The following is a 23,180-nucleotide window of genomic DNA, read 5'->3' on the forward strand; positions in this document are numbered from 1 at the left end:
CAGCAAAAGGAAAAGCTTTGAGCCTTGGGTAGGACCTAGGAGAGGGGAGCTTCCTGGGGAGGAGAGAGTAGGCTTTTGGAAAGAGGCCCTGGCAACCCCTAAATAGAAAGGCAACAGCTTTGCAATTTGATTTCCTTTTTGAAAAAAAACTAAGGTTCTGTCCTAGTAGCAATAAGCAGAAACAAAAATAGCATGCATTCATTGGGAGGAAAATTGGGAAAAAAAGAAATAAGCATATGAATTCATGCCTTGTTTTAAAAACTAGTTTACTGTAATATATTAAATATTCTTTGAAAAAAAAAAAACAGAACTTGAAAAAGCAATTCCAGCTTCTGTTGGGTTGTCAAAGAAACAATGCCCAATTATTTATAAATAATTCTGAATTCCAAATAGCCTTAAAAACTGGGTTTTTAGGGCTGAGAGTATGGGTCAGTGGTAAAGCATGTGCTTAGCATGCATGAGACCCTGGGTTCAATCCAGCATCATAAAAAAAAAAAAAAAAAAAAAAAAGACTGAGCTGTGAAAAAAAAAGATATATATATATATTTCTTTGAATAAATACACATTTCTTCAAAGAAAGAACTTTGGAACAATTGGTGATGTACTTCAAGTGAACTCTTTGGAGTAGGACAGACTTGGGAAGAATCTGTGTTGTTGCCTGCTAGCCGTGTTGCTGTGGACAAGTTGTTTGGGATCTTTAGGCCTTGGCTTCCTTAACTGTAAAACGGAAATCTTAGGTTGCTTTCAGGGTTAGGTGAAATAATACATAGAAGACACTTGATATGTGGCTGGTACAGCAGTGATCAGCCATTGTTTGCTAAGTTGTATTACTGAAAACAGGGCCTCCTCACTGGTCTATCACTGGATTCCAAGAACATAGCACAATGCCTGGAATGTAATAAAGGCCTAGTCAATGCACATTGAAGGAAGGAAGAAAATTTATAGGTTGTTGTAGCTTAGGGAAGAGGTAGGATCAGTTGTTTTTTCTCATCTCCTCAACTCCTCATACTTTTTCCTCTTTAAAGATCCCAATGACCTTAAAAGAATTTTGCTTACATTTCTAGACTACTCACCCTGCACTCCCACACAAACACACAAGCCATTGTGGCTACTGGGTGTAGTGGCACACACCTGTAATCTCAGTGACTCTGGAAGGTTGGAATAGGAGGATGGCAATTTAGAGGCCAGCCTCTGCAATTTAGTGAGATGGTGCCTAAAAAAAAAAAAAAAAAAAGTGGGGTGGGGGGTGGGGGGACTGAAGATAACAGAAACCAATTCGGCATAAACAAAAATTCACCTTCATGAAACACATTATTCAAGAGACAGAAATGGATGGGAAGTGGGGATATGTGTGCCTGATTCTGTCCCTTTTCCCTTCATGCTCTGCCCTTGTTTTTCTTGCCAATTCACTGCAGGGAAAAGGCAGCCCCTTCAGTTCTCATTCATCTGCAGAATTCAGTATTACAATCACGTTAAGATCAACTGTCAAGGTCTTTTTCCAACACACAGGCTTTTGCTTTAAAAACAGCACAGAATAATACACTGGTGTCTTTCCTTCACTATCAATTAGAGAAAAAGCTACTTGATATTTATAAATATCAGTAGATTAAGGGTATAGTTTCTAGCAAAAAAAAAATTTCTTAAAGAAAATTCATTTGCATCAAAACAAACAGAAACCCTGTGATGTTATGGTTCTCTGTCACTCAGGAGAACTCCACAGAGACCCCTTGGGCTCTTTGAGGGTTTGGAGGTGAATGGCTAAGGTCAGGATTTAACCTGCACTGACAGCATTCCACATTCAACCTAAGGGCAGAAAAGAAGGGGACCTATAGGGGGATGGGGCAGTACCAGATGGAAGGAGAGCGAATGATTGACTGACTTGGGCTGGTATTTGAGAAGGATATGAGGTAGGTGGCAATGAGGAACTGATCGAGAGATGGGAGTAAACACCTGCAACCCTTCTGGCCCAGGGCTCTCTGGAGATGCTTTCTTACTGAGACTTTCAGGATGCTCCCCTTCTGTGAAGCCTGTCCTGAGCCCCTGTCAGAATTCTGAGTACACCTCCATGTGCCTCTCTTTAGGAGACTTGCTAGACTTCTCATGGGTCAATTAGCTTACACACATGGCTCATTTCACTCTCTGGCAACAGAGATTGTTTTGTTCCCCCCTCCTCCTTGGCAATTTGCAACAGCGCCCTCTGAGTGTGGAGATGAAATGTGCAGAAAGCTGAAGAGCCTGTCCTGAGGGCTCCTATCTGGGCAGAGGATCTGTATACAGGCAAAAGGAGACAGAACCTTGGCACATGCTGGGTATGGTTAAAATAAGGAGATGATGAAAGTATGGTTCTACAGATCACATGGTTTGTTTCCCAGGAGATTTTTTTTCCCCACAATGCTTAAAAAGGAGGATAATAACAAGAGCAAATCTCAAAGGGAATACACTTGATAGACAAAGTACATTAACCACATAGTGATTTCTGATTTCATTTAGAATCCAATTATAAAAGTCCAGTTGCTCAATCAGAATGGTGACAGGCCTGAGAACATACATCTAATCAATTTGAGGTACTTTCTTAAAAGAGGTTCTCAGGAGAAATGGTTGGCCAACACACACACACACAGACTGTGAAGACATTCCAGGGCCCTCCCCCAGAAGGTGGCCCAGGTATTGGTGGGTGAGGTTTCTAAGAATAGCTTGAAGGTTGGACAGAGGGTAGCTCAGCCCCAGGCATATCTCTCAAAATGTGCCAAAATTTTGTGGTTTTTTATCTGGTTTGGAATTTCATGGTTGAGGTCAATAACTCACATATGTGGTCTGATAAGATGTGACAGAACATTCTCACAAGGACGGGGATTACACTTCATGCAAAACCTAAGTCATTCATGTAGGTAATTATGTAAGTGTTGGGAATCATTTCAAAGCTTCATAATGAATCACAAGGCATAGAAATAGAAGACTGGTAAGAGTCAAATAAGGAAAGAGGTATCCAGAACAACAATCCAATGGTACATTATTTGAGTTGATCAAGTTGGTTAATACGAAGGGTCCCCTGGGCACTATCATTTTAGGAGGTTTACAAAAGGTCCCTCCCTCAGAATTGCTGAGCATAACCAGGCATAGTGATGCATGCTTGTAATCCCAGTGACTTGGGAGGCTGAAGCAGGAGGATTGCAAGTTCAAGGACAGCCTCAGCAACTGAGCAAGACCCTCAGCAGCTTAGTGAGACCCTGCCTCAAAATAAAAAACATCATTAAGAACAACAAAAAAGGACTGTGGATGTAGCTCAGCAGTATAACACCTCTGGGTTCAATTCTAGCTTGCATGCACACACACACACACACACACACACACACACAAAATGTTAGGCAGAAGAATGGAAGAGTGGAGTATTTCTCCACCACCCATCGCCATTGATCAAAGATCATCCAGGAAGTGTTAGCTCCCTTGCACTTCCAGGTTTACTCAGGTGTCAAATGGGCAGTGGGCTGCTGCAAGGTCCCTGGTTGCAGTGACAGAGAAGCCCTGAAACAGGGAAATATGAGGTACAACTGAGGCAAACCGCTTGAGGTGTCTGATAAAACCTCAGACAGGTCAAATGTCCTTTGTCTCCCATAAACAGAACTATATTTTCACTTGATTCTCAATCCAAAGTTAGGATTTAATGGTTTTCCTAGGTGAAAAGGATTACTGCTTCCTTTAACTGCTCTTCTTCATACACAATCCTCAAAGTGTAACCTGGTGAGTCAGTATACAGATTTGCTCTTATCATTGTGGCACCGGGTAAAGAGTGACTATTCTGAAACACCTCACTAAAGCAAGTACTCTTAGTCTGAGAAATGGGTTCAAAGAATCAAATGCGTCCTCCTTTCAGGATTCTCCTAGTGTTGGAGGCTCTATGGGCTAGGAGCTGGGCTTAGAGGAGGAAGGCAGCCTCTGCCTTCAAGAAGCTCCTGAGACAGAGCTGACATAATTTTAAGGTCCCCCACCCGCTCTCCGGCGCCACCGCCAGGCTCCCCGCCCGGTTGTACTTCCCTCTCGTTTTCATCTGCTCTGTTCCTCTCCATTCCGCCTGTAATTTACCTAAACAGCTTTGCCACCAAGCTGCCTTTACTTCTCTCCTTAGCCTGTTTCCTGGAAACAGATGTCTTGGCGTACTGGGTTGGAAGGCGAACTTGGTCTGTGGCCGATTGCACCCCATGTCCTATTGTTGAAGATCTGGGAAGCTGCGCTATTCTTATTTTAAGACCCTTAGAAACAAACCTTTAAATAAATTGCACCGATCAAGAGAAATTTAAAAGCCAACCAACTACCAACCCTGATAAGCCCTAAAGACAACGTACGAAGGATAAGGAAGGCGTTTCCTCCTCATCAGGGTTTCCTCGTTTTCTGGAGCTGCACCTTCTTCCCGCCGGCAGCCGTGGGGCTGAAACCTTCCAGCACCCTCCACCTTTCCCCATCTCCCTCTCCAGCGCGGGAAGGTGGTGCTGGTGATTTACACCCGGCTTAGGGTCGAGATGGAGGGTGCAGGAGTGGGTCAACCTCGAGCTGGGTGCCTAGCAATTCCAAGCACCCCAAACTGGAGCAGGGCCAGGAACAGCGAGCGAGGATGAAGGAGGCGGCGCGGAGCGCTCCCCGCCCCTGCGTTACCGCCGTCGGGCCCCGCCCGGCGCAGCCCTAACGCACGCACCCAGTGGGTAGACGTATCTTGGTGCCAGGAGCTGGAGGCCACAGGAGGGGCCCTATAGACCGGATTTGAAAAGGAAACGGCGGCAGCGCCCCCACTCGGTTCTCCAGGCCAGGAGCGTGAGGTTAAGGCTAGCGCACCAACCGAGCCCTCCGCAGCCGAGCCCCCTGTCCATTTGGTTTGGGGTAAGAGGAAGGTCTGCATCTCTGTAGCGATGTGCCAGCGCCCCCTGCTCAATTTGGTTTGGCCTTGGGCGGCCACTGAGCCGGTCCGCGTGATGAGGGTGGGGAAGGGACATCTCGTCCTACAGGCCTGCCCTGCGGCCGCGGCGTAACGAGAGTGGGAAGTTGGGCCAGTCTCTGCAGACGCATCTCACCCGTCACCTTCCTGGTTTCTCTGTCCGCACCTCAGGGAGCAAGGTCGGGCCTTTATTATTTGGAATATTGTTCCCAGGAGGAGGCGCCGGGTTGAACACGCGGCCCTGCGACCCCCAGGTGAAACCCTCCGGCCTCAAGGTTCCCAGCCAGCGTATGTTACAGAAGGGAACTTGAGTCTTTAAAAGGGAAGGCACTGGCCCAAGGTCACACCATAGTCAAAGGCCCTGCCAGGATCGAAACCAGTAGTCCTGCCTTGCATCCTCGAATTCTAGACACTGCTCCCTCCCTGACCCATCTTCCGGATTGCCCGGTGCCAGGGTCCTCCACTAGACTCTGTTCTCGGGGGTTTTGGAGAGTGCCTTCTCCCGCTCGCCGCACTCTCTGGAAGGATGCTGGACAGCGGTCAGACCGCGGGTCCAGCTGCTTGAGCTCCATTTTGAGGAGCCATAAGTCAGGTCAAGCCTGGCCAGCGATTGCTGGAAGCCGGATGGGCTGCAGGACTAGAAAGAAGTGGGACCGGGAAGGTGGAGGCGCTGCGGAGGCAGGTTGGGGATCCCGGGGTGATCTGCCCGGGCTGGGCCGGCAGCCACAGCGGCGCTGGGGTGAGCGGACAGTGGGGCTTTGTCTGGGTGGTGCCTCCCCAACCAATGGGAGCGTGGCTCTGGCCGAGCCCCCTCGGCTCCCCGCCCTCGGGCCCGCAGGAAAGGACAGCGGCGCTGGGATTGGCTGAGCTCCCCCTGGCGCCGAGCGAGGAGGCGCCTGCGCAGCTCGGGTGCCCGGCTTTCAGTGAGTGCTGGAGCGCTCGGGAGACCGCACAGGTCAGGGCTTCCGAATGGGTTCCCGGGAAAGGACCCAGTTGTCTTTGCCTTCCAGCGCGCAGCCGCCTCGTGCTGCATCCTGCGGGGGGAGGTGGCTTTGAACCCTGCGCGTGTTTTTCCAGTCAGTCAGCCAAAGCCTGCCCATAATCAGCTGGTGCGGAGTCACTGTCTAACTGCCGGTTCTCCTTTGAGGGGTTGCAGAGACGTGCGTTTCATTCCCGGCCTGCAGGGTCTCTCCAGTCCGGAACCTCTATGACTCGGCAGATGCCCTTGGGCCACGTATACCCCTGGCAGGCTAGGAAGCTGAATTTTGAAATTTGTGTAGCTTTGATATTCTCCCAATACACATTTACAGAGCGTCCATTTTGAGGAGCCATGAGTCAGTAAGTCAACACGTGGCTGCAGTCTCAGTTCAGGGGTAGACTGGTTGAATGGGGGCTTGTGAGTGGTTATGAACAGCAATACCTCTAATATACCTTGATTCGGTGAATGCTGTTAAAGGGGTGCAGAGAGAAGGGAGGGGTTGATTTAGTGGATTAGAAAGGCAGCTTGAGGAGGTGCTATTTGTACGGATTAGGTCTTGGTCAGATGAAGGAAAAGTCAGATTTGGTATAAGGATGAGCAAGACAATGAAACTGGAGATATAATTTAGAGGGGCCAGTGAGAAGGAAGAGGCTCAGCTTGTGTGCTCTTTTTTTGAAGTACGGAAAGCACTTAGGAAAAGAAAGCTCCTTAATCTTTTCTTTTTTTCTTTTTTCTTTTTTTTTTTTTTTGTCATTTTTTTACATGCAGGCCAAAAGTGCTGGTAGAATTTTCTTTCATATCCCACATCCAATCTCAGTAATTGGGAGTATGCTCTTCAAACTAATGCCACACTGGCCCATTCAAATCACCTCCATGGTTCCCATCTGAGCCCACAATCTTTTTTATCCATCTCCAGTGAGCACTTGTTAACCTTTCATTGGTGTTGTATAGAATTCAAGCTGTGTGGCTGTTATGTCATGGCCCTAGATTACTGCCAGAGCAGTAATCTAGTAACTGGTCTCCCTGTTACTGCTTTTGTCCATCCTCAATTTACTTTTAACCCAATAAGAGTTATTTATTAAAATGTAAGTCTGATCATGGCACTCCTGCTTAAGACTTTCTTAGTTCATTTAAATAGTATGTGCCTACTGTGCCTAGGTGTTGAGGATAAAACAGTGAACAAAATAGTCAAAATTCTCAAAGAGCTTATGTTTTAATGGGACAGAAAGATACAGCAAATAAAGTAGATATTATATGTAGAATGTTATAATGTGTCAAGTGCCAAGAATAGGGAAAATGAAAGAGAGGAAGGGGAATAGAAAATGTCAGGATGAGGACTGGGGCTGTAACTCTGGCAGAGTGCTTGCCTTGCATGTGTGAGGCACTGGGTTCGATCCTCAGCACCACATAAAAATAAATAAAATATAGGCATAGTGTCCATGTACAACTACAAAAAAAAAAAAAATGAAAAAGAAAATGTAAAGATGAAGTAAAGAGGGGATTGTTGGAATGGGCAGGGGATGTCTTACTTAGTAAAGGACTAAGTGAGTAAGGAATAAAGGACTAAAGTGAGAGAATGGACCCTATGAATGTCCCCAAAGAATGTCCCAGTAGAGAGAACAGTAAGGGCAATGACCCTGAAGTTAGAGATTGCTTGGAAAGTTCCAAGGATAGTAAGAAGGTCGCTGTAACTGAATGAGATAAGAGGTCAGAGGCTCATCATCTGATGGACTTAGATCACTTAGGGCTTTGTAGGCAATCTGTATAGATTTTGACTTTCACTTTGACAAAAGTTTGGTGCAAGAGTTAACGTAGTATGATGTATATTTAAAGGATTATGCAGGATATGTTGAGTGACCTGGGTGGAGACTTTGGTGGAAGTAAATTGAAATGCTAGTTGAAATGCTATCGTAATAGTCTGGGCAAGAATTGTTGAAAGTTTACACTGCTGCTACTAAGTGGTAGCAGAGGATCCTAGATATATTGAAAAGGTAGGGTCTAGGATATGCTGGTAGCCAAGCTGCAGAGTGTGCAAGAAGAGAGAAGTCAAGAACAAGGAGAATTTAGAGGAACAGGTCTGCAAGGTGGTAGCACAAACTCTGTTTGGACAGGTTAAATTTGAGATACCTATTAAACCTTCAAGGGGACAGTTGTATACTTAAGTCTGGAGTTTTGGGAGAGGATGGATTGGAGAAAACATTTGGGATTGGCAGCAGGTAAACTGTATTAAAAGGTATATATGAGCTCTTACCACTCTTTACCCAGAATGGAAGTGGAGGCCTGGTCTCATTTGACTTTGGTAGGTTAGCTATCCTCCTAAGTGTGGAGTATGTGCTTTATCTTTCAGTTGTAAACATGGCAAATTTGACAGCTCTGGTAATTCCATCTTTTGGTGAAAGAAGTGAAGTGGTGCCGCAGTCCAGCTGCTGCAAAATAACCAGGGAGTGACGAACAACTTGTGTACATTGATACAGCAGGAGTGGGAGCCATTTATTGTAGGACAGGAGGGGTATATATACATCCCACAGGGCTTATCTTAATTAACATAAACTAGATACAGCAGTCAACCAATAAGGAATCTCCACACTTAATGGCTCGCTGGCGCCACCTCACAAACCACTCCCTCTGGCAAAATGCCAGGTGCCATCCTGACTTGTTTACAGACCCTAACAAAGTGGGAGAGGTATATATCCTTTTGTCATTATTAGCTCTGTAGTGTGGTACTCTCAGAATATGGGGCAAGATTAAGAATTAATTATAATACTTGGCAGAAAGAAACTACCTTCAATGAGTTTAGCCAATATTGTTTTGGTTGCAAGTAACAGAAGCTTCAAGCTTGCTTTAAAAACATAGGGAATAAAGACAGAGCATGCATTTTAGAATTGGAGGATAGAACAGCAGCTATTGTTATAGTTTAAAAAAATTTTTTTTAATTTGTTCATTTTTATTTGTACATGAAAGGAGAAATGTATTTTGATATATACATACATAAAGTGTAACTTTCCATTCTTGTGGAGTTACACTGGTTGTGTATTCATATATGAACATAGGGAAGTTTTGTTCGACTCATTCTTCTGTCTTTCCTATCCCCATCCTCCATCCCCTACCCCTTCCTTTCATTCCCCTCTGCTAATCCAATGAATTTCTATTCTCTCCCAACCCCCACCGCACCTTATTGTATGTTCACACCCTCATATCAGAGAGAATATTCAGCTGCCAGTTTCTGTTCTCACGACTAAAAGGCTCAGGAGTCACTCTAGTTAAACTGGGCTAATTGGGCAGAGAGAGAGAGAGAGGACACACACACACACACACACACACACGCACACGCACATGCGCGTGCGCACGCTGACCCCTTTTATTGAGGAGAAGCTATTCAAATGAGGCAAGGGGTCAGGTTTCAGGGGGCTGAGTATCTTCATAATGTCCACTGTCAGCAGGTTGACTGACTCCTGGGTAGGCCACACCCAAGAGAAGGGGACACACTCAAGGCACTTCCATGGAAGATTCTATCCTGAACAGGGCAAAGGGTTATATTACAAAGGAACAGGTGAGGGTAGCTTCACCCAGGGGGCTGTAATAAGACACACCCATGCACGAGACACCGACCATATTTCTGTGACTGAGCGCCTCAGTACCCAGCCGGGGAGTGTGACTCAGTCACGTGTAAGGTTGGCCTCCCACATTCAGCCTTTGGATTTTTAGGATTGGCTTATTTCACTTAGAATGATAGTCCCCGGTTTCTTCCATTTACCAGTAAATGCCATAATTTCATTCTTCTTTATGGTTGAGTAATATTCCGTTGTGTATATGTACTGCATTTTCTTTATCCATTCATCTGTTGAAGGGTACCTAAGTTGGTTCCATAGCTTGTTATTGTAAATTGAATTGAGATGCTAGAAACATTGATGTGGCCGTGTCAATAGCATCCTGATTTTAAGTCCTTTGGGTATATGCCAAGGAGTGGTATAACTGGATCAAATGCTGGTTTCATTCCAAGTTTTCTGAGGAATCTCCATAGTGCTTTCCAGAGTGGTTGCACCAATTTGCAGTCCCATCAGCAATGTATGAGTGTGCCTTTTCCTCCACATCCTTGTCAACATTGATTGTTACTTGTATTCTTGATAACTGTCATTCTGACTGGAGTAAGATGAAAGTGTAGTTTTAATTTGCATCTAATTGCTAGAGGGTTTTTTTTTCTTGTTCTCTTCACCTCCATCTCTGCTTCTTTCTACACACATGTGTTTTCCCTCTCTCTCTCTTATCCAGTCTCCCTCCTGGCCTCTCCCTGGCTAGTGAGGTAGAGTAGCTGCCTCTTCCAGCCCACAGAGACTGATTTGCATCTTTCACAGTACCAGGGGACAGAGTGATGGGTTCACCTTGAGTTTAGTATCTCTTGATGGCCAAGGTCCTCCATGGTCAAGGGGCGAGTCGCACTGCCCAACTATAGCTGCAGAGGCTGAAGCTTATGGATGAAGGGCAGAACTGAGGGGAAGGGGATTAAATAAGCAGAACAGATGCCAACTGCAGTGACTAGTATAGACAGTGTGATATGTCGCCTGAGAAGTGGCTATTACCCAAATCTAATCTGTGACCTGAGTGTCTTTCAGACTAATCAAGGTATGCCTTTGCAGAACTGGGCTATACACTTAAACATTTAGTTTTTATTGAAGTCACCATGAAATAAGCTACATGATTGTCATCTCTACCTTTATGATAAAATGGTGGTGAGAAAACTGAATACTGTACATGAAAGGAAAGTGAGGAACCGGGAGACGGGAGCTAGAAATGAAAGATAGAGAGCAGGTTGGGTTGGTATGAGGGAGTGGTGAGCCTTTCTCAGAAATGCCCTTGGGCTGGAAAGTGAAATTTTTCTTAAAATGGTGGCTGTCACCTAAGATGGCCATCCAAATGCTAAGTAAGGACCTTACAGTAACATTTGATGTTTCTATATAATTCTTTTAGATTTTTCTTCCAGAATGATTATCTTTCAAAGGAATGGTATGCATTTTTTTGTTTGTTTTGATGTGGTAGTGGTACTGGAGCTCAGACCCAGGGTTGCTCTACCACTGAGCTATGTGTCCAGTCCTTTTTATTTTTTATTTTGACACAGAGTTTCACTAAATTGCTGAGGCTGTCCTTGAACTTTTGACCCTCCTGCCTCAGCCTCCTAAGTGGCTGGGATTATAGGCATGTGCCACTGCACCTGGTGGAATGTGTCTTTTGAATGACGGCTTTAAAACTTATCAGATTCCCTTTTGCTTTACCTCAAAGAAACTCTCATTAGCTGTGCAGTTAGCATGCTGAACTGAGCAGGAGCTTTTAAGCAACACCGTACTAAATAACCAGAGGGAAATGCCCAAAGGCTGATATACATCTATCTGGTTGGGATCTCTGAACTCAAATGCCTAGTTTCCAGGCAGTTAACAAAGGTGATGTGGCAGTTTAAGATGTAGGTGCAAACCGAACTGAGTTCAAGCATAATGGAGCTGCCTTATTATGTTGCCTCTTACAACACTAGGCTGGGCTAGGGGTGCAGCTCAGTGGCAGAGCACATGCTTAGCACATACAAGGTCCTGAGTTCTATCTCAGCACCAAAACTTAATTAATTAATTAATTAAAATAATAGGCTCAAGCAACTAATAAAAATGAAAATAAATAAATAAATAAAACACTAGACTGGCCAAACAAGAGCCAAGTAGAACATGTTGGAGGCAGCTGTCATTGTCGGACTTCCAATCTGACATTGAAGTTCATCGTCTTAAGCTCATCCCTGTGTGGGATGTTTCCCTGCCTACACCCGGCTTGCCCTCCTCTGTGGGAGAGGGCCTTCGCCTCCCACTTGGTGGTGCCAAGGGCCCATCTAGGCTTCCTGTTCTCCTCTCTGCCAAAGGCTTGCCCCCTGTGTCCTGGTTTCCTGCAGATGTCCTGTCTCTTCTGTCTCCGTTAGGGAGATCCTCCACTGACCCACAGGAAAGCAGCCAGCTGTGTCCTCTGCCAGAATGTGACATAGTGAGCCCAGTGCCAAGACAAGAGCGCACACATACTTATAGCTGCTTATAGCTGCCTCCCCTTGCAGCTAGATCACATGTACCCACTCCACGGAGGCTAACTGCATTCTTTTCCAGTGCAAGGGGACAGAATGAAGGGCTCATCCTGGGTTTTCCTTGGGTTAGGCATTGACCTTGAAGAGGGGATGCCCTTGAAAGGAGACAGTTCCTAGCACTGGAAACATTTTTCTGAGATTTCAGATTTTCTGAGATTACGTTTATTCTGTGACAGTATTTTATGAATGTGGTCCTTGGAGCTAAACCTTTCATCTAGTCTGTATGGAGCAGCTACTTACTTGAGTTTCAAGTCTAAGGAGATTGTTCCCCACTCCTATGGGGACTGTGCCTTTCTCCTTGTACCCACCTCCACATTTCTGTTGTGTTTACAAACCGAAAGGCAAGTAGGTAGCTTTTCAAGTTTGAGAACTTATTATTCTTTTACAAAGACTAAAGCCCAGCACAAAACATCAAGATGACAAACAACAATGGCTGAGTCCTTGGGTGTAACAGTGGCTATAGCAGCACGGCTATAGCAAGGTGTTTCAGAAACTTAAAAAAGAAGAGGTTGGGGTGTGGAAGCTCTGTGGTAGAGCATGTGCTCAGCATGTGCAAAGCCCTGGGTTCAGCATGTGCATACCCCATACCCCCTCCACACACACACACAAAGGAAGAAAAAGAAAATAAAAAAAATCTAAATTTCTACCATTCGTCATATAAGAGACTACTTTGCAAATAGTGTGTTACTCAAGAGACTCAGTTTTTATGCACTTCAGGAAAACAAAATTGAAAGCAGTCCTCTATTTGGATATTATATTGAAGTATTTTTTTGCCACAGGCATTGAGCCAAAGGGATGGAAAGGACTCTAATTATAGACAATGCATTTGACATCACCCTGAGGTGGTAACCCCAACTTTTGGTTCTGGTGGGAGGAGATAGGGATGTATATGCTTAACCAGCTGGTCAGTATGTGGCACCTAGGTAAAGAATTGGAGCAAGCCAGGTGTGGTGGTGAATGCCTATACTCAGGAGGCCAAGGCAGGAGGATCACAAGTTCAAGGCCAGGCTAGGCAACTTAGCAAGACTCTGTCTCAAAATAAAAAGTGGGTCAGGGTGGGGATGTAGCTCAGTAGTAGAGCACTTGCCTAGTATGTGCAAAGCCCTGGGTTTAATCCCCAGCATCAAAAACAAGCAAACAAAAAAGTCAGAGCCAACCCAGGCCTGGGCTTCCCACAAAGGACCAGTGTCATGTCTATTCTGCTCCTGCCTGCAAGGTACTTACCATGAGAACTTCAGTTTGGGTCAAAGGCTGAATTTCTAACCCCAGAGTGCCCTGGAAGACTCTCCCCAGAGGCTCCCAAGTGTCTCCTTGGTTCCCTGCTTGTTTGGGGCACTAAGGATTCAGTGGTGAGCAAGATGGGCAAGGCTCCTGTCTCACTGAGCTTATGATCTAGTAGGGGAAGCTGCAGTTAAATAAGCAAGATAATTTTTGGATTAAAACAGATGCTACAAAGAGTGATCTTGCAGAAAGCCATGTGTGTGTTTCACAGGTGGATAATTTGGTGGGGGTCTTAGTCTGTTTTCTGTTGTATCACAGAATACCCAAGACTGAGTAATTTATGAAGAAAAGGTCCACTTTGGCTTAGAGTTGTGGAGGCAGGGAAGTCCAAGGTATTTGCTCAGTTTCTGAGAAGGGCTTTGTGCTCCTTTGTAGCCTGGCAGAAACAGCAGAGGTCAATCAGGCATGGGTTGAAGAGTAAAAACATGAGGGGTTTAGAACAACCAACTCTTACGGTAACTTACAGCAACAGAGACTAATGCTGTTCCAAGAGAGAACTCACTCAGAGAGGCATTAATCCCTCTGAACGACCTGATCCCCTCTTAAAGGACCCATCTCCCAGCACCACCACAATGGCAATCAAGTTTCTAAGGGGGAAAACAAAGCAAAACAAGTTTCAACATGAGTTTTGAAGAGGACAAACCATATTCAAGCAGGAAGTCAAAGATAGCCACACTGAAGCCATTTAGCCATATCAGCCATTTAGAAAGAGTGTATGCAGGAAAGAGCCGGCACAGGTGAGCGTTGGCTGCAGTATGGTGAGCAAAGCAGAGGGAGGCTGGGCAAGGTTAGGAAAGGTGCTAGAGGTCAGCACCAACAGGTATGGGAAGGAGGCTCTCAGCAAGGGAGGAACACAGTCACTCTGGTGTTACAAATATATCTCTGGCTGCAGTGCTCAGAGTGGAGTGTGGTGAGTAGGGGCAGGAGGAGAAGCAAGAGTCCACTGCACAGTTTAGGAGAGATCAACCAAGGAGACCCCGGCTGTTTTCCTTGCCTAAGGATTAAACACATTGAACACCTTCACCTGCCTCCTACAGGGAGCTTGCTGTGGTGGTTAGTTAACTTATTACTGACTACTATGGTTTGGTATGGTCTGAATGTGAACCCTAGGGTTCATGTGTTGAAATTTAATCCCCATTGTGAGATATTAATAGGGTGGACATTTAATCCATCTATGCTGTTTAGAGGTAGAGCTATGGGAGGTGATTAGGATTAAACAAGTTCATCATGATTGAATCGTGGTGGCTTTATAAGAATGAGAGAAGAGAAAGACCAGAACACACACACACACACACACACACACACACATACATACACACTCACACACATCTATTGCCATGTGATGCTCTGACCTATCTTGTGACTGACAGCAAGAAGGCCATTACCAGATGTGACCACATGTCCTTGGACTGGATCCATGAGCCAAAATAAACCTCTTTTATTTATAAGTCACCCAATCTCAGATATTTCATTATAGTAACAGAAAAAGAACTGATGTACTGACCTGTTGCCCTAGGTTATCAGTTAGGTTTGGGCTGGACTGGGGAGGCGCTGCTTCCTAGGCAGTGCCTTATTATAAGTAAGTATAGTATAACAAACTACAGCCAGGCATACAGAAGTGAGGCTAGAACTTATTGACCTTGAAAAGAGCAACAGCTCCTTCAGGCCCTGGTTGCCTTGTTAACCTCCCTCCCAAGCTCCCCTTCCCTCTCCTCTGTCAGAAGGAACCAGTGGTAAACTGAAGAGGAAGGCAACTAGTGTGCCTCCTGATCAACAGTTAATAATGCACAACTAGTCAAGGTGCTAAGTAGCCTTAAAGTGACACTAAATGATATGACTTTGTTGCAGTAGTTTGATTTAACATTGAATGGAAGAGATGGGGAAGTTTGTATATGTGTATGTTTTGTGGTTTGGGTTTTTTGTTTGTTTCTGTTTTTCTGTACTACTGGGGATTGAACCCAGGGCCTGGTGCATGCCAGGCACACACTGTACTACTGACGTACACCCCAGCCCTTTTCATTTGATTTTGAGACAGGGTCTTGCTAAGTTGCCCAGGCTGGCCTCAAATTTGTGAACCTCTTGCCTCAAATTTGTGATCCTCTTGTCTCAGATTCCCAGTAGCTGGGATTGCAGGTTTGCACTACTGTTCCCAGTGTGTATATGTTTTAATATAAAGAGGCTATCATTTTGTAGCTTCAGACTCCGTGCTATAATGAATTTCTGATGATTTAGACTCAGAGCCAGATCCCCATATTAGCTGGGGTGGGGAGGGAGGTGGAGAGCTGAGCTCAATGGTAAGTGGGGTGGGGCTGCAAAAGCTGCAGTAGAGGCACATGGGCACATTGGAAGTGAAGCCTGATGTCCCAGTCACCACAGATGGATGTTTTACTAGGTGTCAGAAACCTGGACAAGGGAACAGGCTTCACTGAGTTAGCATCCCCAAGGCACTAGTCCCTGACTCTACCAGCGGTTGCTGCACGGCCTGATTGAGGGTCACTGGCTGGTCCAACCTCTTCATGTTACAAGTGGGTGATTACTCATTCAGGGCTGCCCAGTGGGTTGGTGGCACAGCCAGAGCCAGAGCCCAGGTTTCCAGACCCCCTGGCTCCTGACATGCCATCACATGAGGCTGTAGCTTGAGAGGGAGGTGGAGGAGGGGCCTTCCTGGTACCAGGACTGGGCCTGGGTCAGATAGACCCAGCCCTGTTTGACTTTAACAACCTGGAAATAAAATAAAACAGCCTTTCCTGCTTAAACCCCTGAATGAAGTGAGGTGATGCTGAAGGTGCGTCTTGTGTTTCAGAACCACAGGAAGGAAGCAGACCATTGTATCACTTGTTGCCACCATGTTGGCCGCCCGCCTCTCCAGGACCCTGTCACAGCTCCCAGGAAAGACTCTAAGTGTCTATGATGGAGAACATGGAACAAGGTAAGCAACAAAGGGTGGAGTGACCTTGAGGGTCACGTTTTCCCCACCTGGGTGATGCTGGTGGTGATGAGTCCCGCTCTCAGCGATGTCTCCATGCCAGCTCCCAGCAAAGGAAACCAAGAGGTGTCCTCAGAGGAAGCCCTTGCCAGGCTCACAGGGCAAAGAATAGCTCTTATAATGCTCTCTAAAGCCATTTTTCTTTGAAATAACCTTAGAATTATACAAAAGTTGCAAAAAATATTATAAAAGCTCCCAAATTCCCTTCACATAACTTTCCTAAAGGAAATAACCACATTACAATGATCAAAATGAGGAAATTGCCATTGATCCAATACTATTAACCCAGTTACAGAATGTTTTCAAATTTTACCAGAAAGGGCCAACTGATAGATCTTTTTCTGGTCTCAGAATACAACCCAGAATCCCATATTGCATTAAGATGTCATGTCTCATTGGTCTCTTCCTATTATGGCAGTTCCTTGGTCTTTTTCGTTCAGGACCTAAGCACTCTGGAAGACTATCAGTCTGTAGAATCTCTCTCAGTCTGGGTTTGCATATTACCTTGTGTTTAGATTCAGATATGCATGGTTAGCAAGGAGCCTGCAGAAGGAGGTGTACCTTTCTCAGCACATCACATTGGAGGCACACAGTATTCATGAGGTTCATTTCTTTTGTCTTTTTAAAAATTTTACACAAAGTCAGTTTATTAAAATGTCCAGAGACTTCACTGAACCGTTGGTGTGATTTAAAAGAAGTATTAAATAAGTGAAGGGGTTTTTTGTTGTTGTTGCTTTTGTTTTTGAGACATATTGCCCTGGATGATCTTGAACTCCTAGGCTCAAGTGATCCTCCTGTCTTGGGCTCCTGATTGCTCAGATTGTAGGCATGTGCCACCATTCCCTGCTGAATCTTCTCAGAGACTTCTGGAATTGCCTTCTTCCAGGGGATTCAGTGGGCTCAGCTGCATTTTCCTCTTTTGCAGCCTGAGAAAGGAAAAAATAAGTGATACCTTTCTGTATTTTTTGAGGGAAGTGAGACTGGATGTCAGGTTAAATTCAAAGTCCCAGTAGCTAGAAAGCTGAGTGTCTTTAGAAGCACATATATATATAGAGGCTTTCTGCAGAATCTTTTTTTTTGTGTGTATGGTGCTAAGGATTGAATCTAGGGCCTCAGGCATGCTAGGCAAGCACTCTCCCACTGAGCCATATACCCAGCACATCTTGCAGCATTTTCTTAAAAAGCATTTGCCTGAGATCCAGAGCAGAGATTCAGCTTGGAGATGGGCTTCAGCTACTAGAGGTCACTCTGAACAGGGAACCATTGCATTTGAGAGAGCACAGAACCTTGTTCCTTTAAAGGACTTTTTCAAAAGATGATTTTCTGCATTATTATTATTATTTTGTTTTTTGGTATCCAGAATTGAATCCAGGGGGGCTTAACCATTGAGCCACATCCCCAGCCCTTTTAATTTTTTATTTATTTATTTTTTACAATATTTTTATTTTGTTTATTTATTTTTATGTGGTGCTGAGGATCAAACCCAGTGTCTCACACACGTGCAAGGCAGCCGCTCTGCCACTGAGCTACAGCCCTAGCCTTATTTTTTATTTTGCCAAGTTACTTAAGGCCTCACTTGTGATCCTTCTCCCTTAGCCTCCCAAGTCACTGGGATTACAGGAATGTGCCACTGTGTCCAACTTCAATTTTTTTTTCCAAGTGATTCATAAAAAAAAAAAAAAAAAAAAAAATGGCAAAATCTGTCTCACAGGTTGTTTTTAGAGATTTCTGGTAATTGTTTTATACAGAAGATAAAATAATCCCAAAGGACATTAAAATACTTTTACAAAGGTTTTGATCTCATAGGAAAGTTAGTTAAGCCTCTCGTTCATTTGAAGGGAGAGAAAAGCTGTCACGGGGTCATTCTGAATCTTCTGGGTGGATTGAAAAGTAACCTAGTTAGGTCAAGGGGCATGGGTGGGTGGCCAGGGACAGAGCTGAGTCAGAATACATTAAATGTCCTCAGGCATTAGCAGAGACCAGGAGGGAGACTCAGGTGCAGAAAGAGGCTGGCACAGTGGATGATGACAGTGTCAAGGAAAAAAACAGAAAAACTGGCCTGATCGTCTGCTTGAATCTCAGCTGGAAAGGACTCATACTCCAGGCCCTACCTGTAGGTGAATCCTGCTGCTCTGATAGCATTTTCACAGGTGACCTTACAAAGTTTGCACGCATTTGAATGTGACAAGCGATGGGGAAGTCAGTGCCTACCCCAGCAAGCCTACCATATGTGGACAGCTCTGTGTACAGTCCTTCATATTGGAGGAGCCCAGGGGACAGATATAATCACCAAGGGCACACCCCTAATGTCCCAATCTTCAGCCATACCCCACTCAGCTACACTTACCATCTAGTAAAGCAGCCCTTTCAAATTATTAATCCATCAACTGGATTAATCCAATGATTAGGTTACAGTTCTCATAATCTAATCATTTCACCTGTGAACATTGACACAGGAGCTTTTGAGGGATGCCTCATATCCACATTACAACAGTTGGCTTACCCATACATTCTCCACCCGTACTCTACTTTCTGGATCTTGTTACATGCACCAGTGCTTAGCTCTGTCAGTCCAGGTGTGACGCATAGTACTCCAGGGGTACTTGCCCCAGAGAGAGTGGAAAAGGGCTCTTCTGGCCTCATCCTGGGCTCCTTCCTGTCCAGCCTGGGCTCACACGGCTTCTTGTGGCAGCCACATCATACTTGTGATTCATGACTGAATTTTTTCATGGATGCTGCTGTACGACCACATTCCTCCTAAGCTGTCCTTGTACCACTGTCTGTTTCTTCTGAACTCCATCTTGTTGGGTTTAGACTGTCAAATTCACTCAGTGACTATTCTCAACAAAAAGCTGGGTTACTGGCTATTGTTACTAATTTGTGATGGGAGCAATGAAAAAAGAGAAACGCAGACTGGTAAGATAGGGAAAAAGCCGGAACAATAGCTAGGCATAGTAGTGCACACCTGTTATCCCTACTTGGGAGGTTGAGACAGGAGGATAGCAAGTTTGAAATCAGCCTCAGCAACTTAGTGAGACCCTGTCTCACAACAAAAAATCAAAAGGCTGGGGATGTAGCCCGGTGATAAAGTGCCCTGGGGTTCAGTCCCCAGAATGAATGGATAGATAGATTTTTTAAAAAAGAAGTCTAAGCTAATGCCCTGGTCAGCAGGAGATGGAGGAGGGGGGGCATCTCTTAAATTTAAGCCCCTGGATAACAGGGTTCAGAGGGGCAGCAGGTTCCTCCATAGACCCTTGAGGAAGCACTAGGTGCACTTCTTCCACCCATCTCATTCTGGTTTAGGCAGAAATAAGGAAGCTTTTGTTCTCAGAATCTAATGACACCCCTCCCACCCCCAGCCCTGTCCCCAGATTATCAAAAAGGGCACTGTCTGGAAATGTAATTTGTCTCACCTGCTGGCCTAGTATAGCTGTCAGTGGTTGTCCAGCAGAGCAGACCCTCCAGGGAAATACACAATCTTCTCCCACGGGCTTTGGACTAAAACCTTGGGGCCCTCTCGGCCCTGGTAGGCAGTGTATCAGTTAAGACTGCAGCACACTAACAGTATTAGTAGAAGCACTCAGAAATCTAGGACTGGTATGACTATAGAGGACCCAGGTTACTTATTTTTTCCCCTAGGGAAAAAAGTGGTTTTTGCCCTTTTAAGGAAGTAGGTTTTTGCTTTTTCAATTATTTTTGTGGTACTGTGGATTGAACTCAGGGCTTCACACAGACTCAGGTTCTCCACCACTGAGCTACCTCCTCATTTCTTTTTATTGTTTTGAGACAGGGTCTTGCCAAGTTGGCCAGTTGCTAAGTTGAACTTGTAATCTCCCACCTTAGCTTCCGGAGAAGCTGGGTTATAGGCATGCACCCCTATGCCTGGATTTTATTTTTAATTTTTGTGGTGCTGTGGCTCAAACCCAGAACCTCAAGTGTGCTAAGTATGCAATTCACCACTGAGCTACACCCAGAGCCAAAGTAGTTTTTGACCTTTGGTTGCAGGTTAGTCTCACTTAGAGCACTGTGGGGAGAAGAAAGCTTCTGTGCCTTACCCTGGGGATTCTGACTTAACTGGTCAGAAGGGCAGGCATGGGAATAGTTTAAAAGCTTCTTTGTAATTTCTTTTATCTTTCTTTTTTTTTTTTTTTTTTTGGTGGTGCTGGGGGTTGAACCCAAGACCTCATGGGTACAAAGCATAAGCTCTACTACTGATCTATATCTTCCCTGTTAGTTTTGAAAATTGTCTTATGGAGAACCTAAACATATACAAAAGTTGGAAATTGTATACTGATCCTTTATGTACATATCACTTGGGCTTCCGTAATTACACTGCCAGTGCTCTCTGAGTCACATCCCCAGCCCTGACCTGAATGGCACATTTTTATAAATTTTTTAAAAATGGACTACTTTGAATAGGTACTATATCACATGACAAAAAGTTCAATGGCACAAAATGGTAGGCAGAAAAAACAAATTCTCTCCCATCTCTTCTCCCCTATTGCCAGCTACTCACTTGTCCCTACCTCCTTCACTTATTATTATTAGTTTAATATTAATTTTAAACTACCACAGGGGCTGAGGGTGTAGCTCAGTGGTAAAGCATGTGCTTAGTATGCTCGAGGCCATGGGTTTCATCCCCAACACCGCATATAATAAAAAACAAACTAATGGAATTTTCACTTCCTGAAAGATAGAGTAGATGTACTTTTCTCTATTCCTCCTGCTCAGTACAGCTAAAAACCTTGGATGTTATATGAAATGAGCATAAAAAGACTCTAAAAGATGGAAAGAAGGCAGACCAGCTAGGGACCTTAGGATCCAGGAAATGAAATAGTCATTTTCTAGGTTTTCTTTCTACTTCACATACACCAGACATGGAACTGAAGCAGCTGGCAGCCCTGAAACACCAATAAGCTCAGACACAAAAAGACCCAACAAAAGCTTGCTCTCTCTCCTGCCAAGGAACCAGCCTAGCAAGACACAAAACTATTAGTCAATGATGGCTGTATTCCAGTCAAACACAGAAAAAGCTGTGGCCTCACCCGTTTCTCTCCAGCAAAGGTCAGTGGGGAGCCTAGACTTCTACCTCACCAGGCTGTGGAGAGGGACCCCAACCCCCAACTAGGGGCAGTGTCAGAGAAAACCAAGGAGGGACCAGAACCACCATGCCCACTCAGCAGGGATAGGCACCTCTGTTTTGCTCTTCAGGAGGGGGAGTGTTGGAGGAGGCCTTGTGAAGGGTAGAACGTTCTCCATCACTCTCAGTGATAAGACACACTCTCCTGTAAACTCTGAAGCAGAAACAGGACACTGTAACTCTACCTGGCCAGGGAGGTATCAGTGGAGGCCTGGTTGGGGAGCCAGAACTCTCACCTCCACCCAGAAGTAACCCCCAGCTCATTCTATGCAACTGGTATATCCTGATTCCAAAACCAAACACAGTACCAATAAAAAGATTAAAGAAGGCTACAGACCCAAATTCCTCATGAATATAAGTGTAAAAAAAATCCTTAAAATATGAGCAAATAGAATTCAGCATTGTTTAGAAAGAATTATAAACCATGAGCAAATGTGTTTGTTCCAGGTATATCAGAACAGCTCATTATTTGAAAATCAAATTAGTGAACTAAAGAAGAAAAATTGCCTGATCCTATCTATCAATGAAGCAAAAGCAAAAATTTAACAACCATTTATGATGCAAACACTCGGAAAAATAAACAGGAACTCCCTAAATACAGTAAAAAGCATTTACAATAGACCTGCAGCTAAGATCACACTTAATGGTGAGAATCTGAATGCTTTGCCCTGAGGGGGAGACATTTATTCTCACCACTTGTCCAACAGAATGCTCAAGTTCCAACCAGGGCAATAAGGCAAAAAACAGAAATAAAATCATACAGATCAGAAAAGAAGAATAAAAATGTCCCTATTTGCACATTACATAATTATTTACATAGGCAATCCCAAGGAATCCACCCCCCCACCACACACACAAAGGCAAACAAACTCTCAGAACTAATAAGTGAGTTTGGTGAGGTTATAACATACAAGATAACACAAAAATCAATTGTATTTGTGCCAGGTGCAGTGGCTCACACCTCTAATCCCAGTGGCTTGGGAGGCTGAGGCAGGAGGATTGCCAGTTCAAAGTCAGACTCAGCAAAAACAAGATGCTAAGTAACTCAGTGACAGCCTATCTCTAAATAAAAAACAAAATAGGGCTGGGGATATGGCTCAGTAATTGAGTACTCCTGAGTTCAATCCCTGGTACCTGCCTCCAAAAAAAGAAATCAGTTGTATTTGTATATACTACCAACAAACATGTGGATACCAAAATTTAAAACAATACCATTTGTGATTACTCAAAAAAAGCAGGGAGGGGGGGGCCAATGTGTGTTTGCAGTTTGAAGCTCAGTGGTATAGCACTTGCCTAGCATGTGTGAAGCCCTGGCTTAAATCCCCAGCATTGCAAACAAGAGAGAGAAGTACTTAGGTATAAATAAAACAAAAACATTCCCAGAGTTTGCTAAAAACTACCAACACTGATGAAAGAAGTCAAAGACTTAAATAAATGGAGTATTTAGGGGCATCTTCAACAAAGTGAGGAGGTCAGTTCTCTCCAACTGATTATACAGGTTTAGCACCATTTCTATCAAAATGCCAGTCACATTTTTTTTTTTTGTAGATAAAAACAAGATTATTCTTATCACTGATATGGAAAGCAAAAGAAATGGAATTCTTTCAAAAAGGAAAATAAGGTAGGGGCACAGAACAGATAATCCAGAAGTAGACCTACACAAATATGTTCAACTGGTTTTTGACAAAAGTTCAAAAGTGATTCAATGGAGGAAAGATATCATTTTTCAAAACATGATGCAGGGGCAACTGGAAATTCATAGGC

The 23,180-nt window shown here is 44.5% G+C and overlaps 1 protein-coding gene across 5 annotated transcripts in view; it reads left to right on the forward strand.

The window, feature by feature from the left end:
• Window positions 1–4,666: 4,666 nt before the first annotated feature.
• Bdh1 (3-hydroxybutyrate dehydrogenase 1) overlaps window positions 4,667–23,180 on the forward strand; it is a 40,447-nt gene continuing 21,933 nt past the window's right edge. The window contains exons 1-2 of one of the 5 annotated variants that reach the window (XM_076868990.2): window positions 4,667–4,880; window positions 16,094–16,219. In XM_076868990.2, coding sequence (XP_076725105.1) covers window positions 16,137–16,219 — 83 coding nt within the window. In that variant the 5' untranslated portion in view covers window positions 4,667–4,880; window positions 16,094–16,136. Of the gene's footprint in view, window positions 4,881–5,002; window positions 5,179–16,093; window positions 16,220–22,964; window positions 23,038–23,180 lie in introns of those variants that run through there. The other 4 variants (XM_076868989.2, XM_076868991.2, XM_076868993.2 and 1 more) reach the window with 4 other exon arrangements.

Source organism: Callospermophilus lateralis, chromosome 10 (genome assembly GCF_048772815.1).
Source record: "Callospermophilus lateralis isolate mCalLat2 chromosome 10, mCalLat2.hap1, whole genome shotgun sequence".
Taxonomy (NCBI): Eukaryota; Metazoa; Chordata; class Mammalia; order Rodentia; family Sciuridae; genus Callospermophilus; species Callospermophilus lateralis.